Consider the following 3,266-nt stretch of genomic DNA (forward strand, 5'->3'; position numbering starts at 1 on the left):
GGAGAAGGGGAAGGGATGAGACAATACAAATTGGTAACTACAATATGGCCTCAGGGATAGAAAAGACAGTCTGGGGAATATAATCAATAATGTTGTAGGTATTTCTTGGGGGCCCAGATGGACTCATGTCTGGTGGGGGAGACCACTTCATGATCAGTGTGGAGGCCTGGCCACCGCACTGTATTTCTGAAGCTGATGTTGAATAATAGTGTATGTCAACTATAATGATATATACATATAGTCACGGGTCATGGAGTAGAGAGTAGGAATGGAGTCAATGAAATTGTAATAGACAAGTTTGATATCGGGGGTGGGAGGGCAATAGAGGGGGGAGGGGTTTGTTACTTTGGGAGGGTGAAAAGGATAACTATTGCATTGTTCTGTACACCTGAAACTAACAATAAAAAAGAGAAAAGAAAAGCAAAATGCTTGGGACTCCAGCTGCCCTCAGTCTCACTCAGCTACAATTTCCACTGGTTTTCACATCCAGAAGTTATGGGGACTGCTCTTCCTGGCACTGGAACCCTGGGATGGGGATATTAGTGTGGGGTTGGGAACCCTACTCCTTAGGGGTGACCTCTGCAGCTGAGATATCACTCCCAATTTTTACCCACATGGATGTGGGCCAGCCTTTTCTGTGTCTCTGTCCCTCCTTCAAGTCTCAACATGGTTTCTTTTGTGTATCCTGAGTTATAGGACTTCTGTTCAGCTAGAGTTCAGGTAATTCTCAATGATGGTTGTTCTATACTTTAGTTATAATTTTGATGTGGTCATGAGAGGAGGCAAGTGCAATATTTACCTCCTCCTCCATCATGACCCAACTAGTTGCTCTTTACGGAAGTTCAAATGTGGATAAAATGATCTGAATGCTGATCAGCCAAAAGGGTAAGCCATGCCAGTTGTTCAGCTATTGCTTTAGCTTCAAATCCACACTCTGCACTTCAATTTGTGATGCTGGGGCTGCTTTGTCATCAAAGTTCACATTAGAATCTGCAAATAGGGGCACTAGAAGGAGACTGTAAGACTGAAGAAAGAGGGGACAAAAAACAAACTTTCATGATTTTCTGTTTTTCTTGTCCAAATCATTCCAGCAATGTTTCTTCATTCTGGCAGTTAGTTTCACTTTACAGATTTTATTCTCACACTTGCATAACCAGTCTCATCCTGTCCTTCAGAGGACAAGCACTAGCTGACCAACAACAAACTGGGGACAGATAATGTCCTATGAACTCCTGGGGTACCAGAACCAACTACATAGCACCCACTTGTCAGAGGTCTGGAACTCAGCTCTGCAAGCTCCTCTTCGTCCTCTGGGCTATGAGGAACCTCCACAAGTCAGAACAGGACAAGGTTCTCAGAGGTCCGGGAGACCCTAAATAAGGTCCTCTCTGAGGTATGACTACCAGCTGATCTGTGCCTTCTTCTCAGATGTTTGGGCACCAAGACTTCAGGTTTTAAGAACTCTAACCTCTCCCTTTACATTCCCAGGTCTAGGAATAGTAGCTTCTTTCTGTTGTTTTTTTCTCTGCACTTCTTAGTGTTTTTGTTGTGCTATTTCAGTTTTCAAATATATGGTTAGCAACTGTTTGTATTATATTTTCTCTGTTAAAATATCTGATGAGGTTTTATTTCTCAATGGATCCTGACTGATTTTTTAAAAATAAGGTCTCAAAATCCATCTTTATTTCTGTTCTAATCTTCATCCTCCAAACAAATATAAGTTTACCATGTAGAACTTGAAGTACTAAAATGAATCAGTAAATTATACAACAAATTTGGCATGTAAATACAGTCATTTCAAAAATGTTTTCTATATTTTATCTCATTTGATGTTTTCTTCTTGCATTCATTTAATAAGGTTTTACTGAGTAATTCCTGTTTAAAAGGCACATGGCCAGGTTCTGGTAATATGGAAATAAACAAGAAATTACACCTGCAAAAATAACGTCTAAATAGTAATGGCTTCATTTAAGAAATAAAAATATATCCTTGCTAAGAGCATCCAGTAGAACATGGGAGCAAGATAAAACTTACCAATGAAGAATGATAGAGAAAATATCTTCCATTTACAACATTTTAATTTAAGATATCCATGTTTATTGTACTGAATCATCAATTAAATAATATAGAGGTATGTAAAGGCACAGCATTTAATAAGCACACAATACAAGACAGTTATAACCAAGAAGAATTAAGAAATAGAGTGAATTTACTTCCAGTACTTTATACATGATGATTAATGACAACAATAGCAATGCATTGCTTCTTCATGGGGTTTTTTAGTTATTTGTAGTAATCCATACAAAATTCTTGTGAGGAAGGGCAGATGTCATTATTCCCATTTATTTATAAGTAAACAGACACTAATGAACGGTGAGTGACTTACTTACCATACCAACGTTATGCAACCCAGAGGTGGTGGCACCAGGCACAGGATACTTTGGACCTTCAGTACTGGCTGCCAATCCTGCAATGGTCCAGCCCTTTCCTCAGGGCTCCCATCACCTCCCGGTTTCTCAAGCTATAAATGAGAGGGTTGAGCATAGGGGTGAGGACTGTGTAGAAGATAGAGGCCACCTTGTCATGGCTTGGGGCCCGGTAGCGACTAGGCCTCAGGTAGATGAACATGGCTGCCCCATAGAAGAGGGAGACAGCTGTCAGGTGGGAGCAACAGGTGGCCAGAGCCTTTTTACTGGCCTGAGCAGAGCGCATATGGAGCACAGCCTTCAGGATGCGAGAATAGGATGCCACAATGATGGAGAAGGGAAAGAACAGCATGAAGACACAGCAAGCAAATATCATGTTCTCAAAAAGGGATGTGTCTGCACAGGCCAGCCTCAACAAGGACAGCATCTCACAAAAGAAGTGGTTCACTTCCTTCAAGCCACAGTAGGGTAAGGACATTACTATCACCATCTGGATCAAACCATCTATTATCCCAAAGGCCCAGGAACCACCAGCAATCTGGAGACAGACTCTCTTACTCATGAGGATGGGATAGTGAAGTGGGTGGCTAATGGCCACATAGCGGTCATAAGCCATGAGTCCCAGTAACAGCCCCTCAGATCCCACAAGAGACACAAACAAGCCAATCTGTATGCCACAACCCACAAAGGTGATGGACTTCCTGCCAGACAGAAAGTTAACTGCCATCTTTGGCACATTGGTACAGACCAACATGAGGTCCATGAGGGAGAGCTGACTGAGGAAGAAGTACATGGGTGTATGAAGTCGGGGATCTACGCAGATGAGTAAGATGAGGAGGA

General features: G+C 41.9%; 1 protein-coding gene across 1 annotated transcript in view; it reads right to left on the reverse strand.

The window, feature by feature from the left end:
• Positions 1 to 2,448: 2,448 nt before the first annotated feature.
• LOC109378217 (olfactory receptor 2V2-like) overlaps positions 2,449 to 3,266 on the reverse strand; it is a 6,953-nt gene continuing 6,135 nt past the window's right edge. Inside the window, exon 3 of the mRNA XM_019634678.1 lies at positions 2,449 to 3,266. Coding sequence (XP_019490223.1) covers positions 2,449 to 3,266 — 818 coding nt within the window.

Source organism: Hipposideros armiger, unplaced genomic scaffold, assembly GCF_001890085.2.
Source record: "Hipposideros armiger isolate ML-2016 unplaced genomic scaffold, ASM189008v1 scaffold_1807, whole genome shotgun sequence".
In the NCBI taxonomy this organism is placed as follows: domain Eukaryota; kingdom Metazoa; phylum Chordata; class Mammalia; order Chiroptera; family Hipposideridae; genus Hipposideros; species Hipposideros armiger.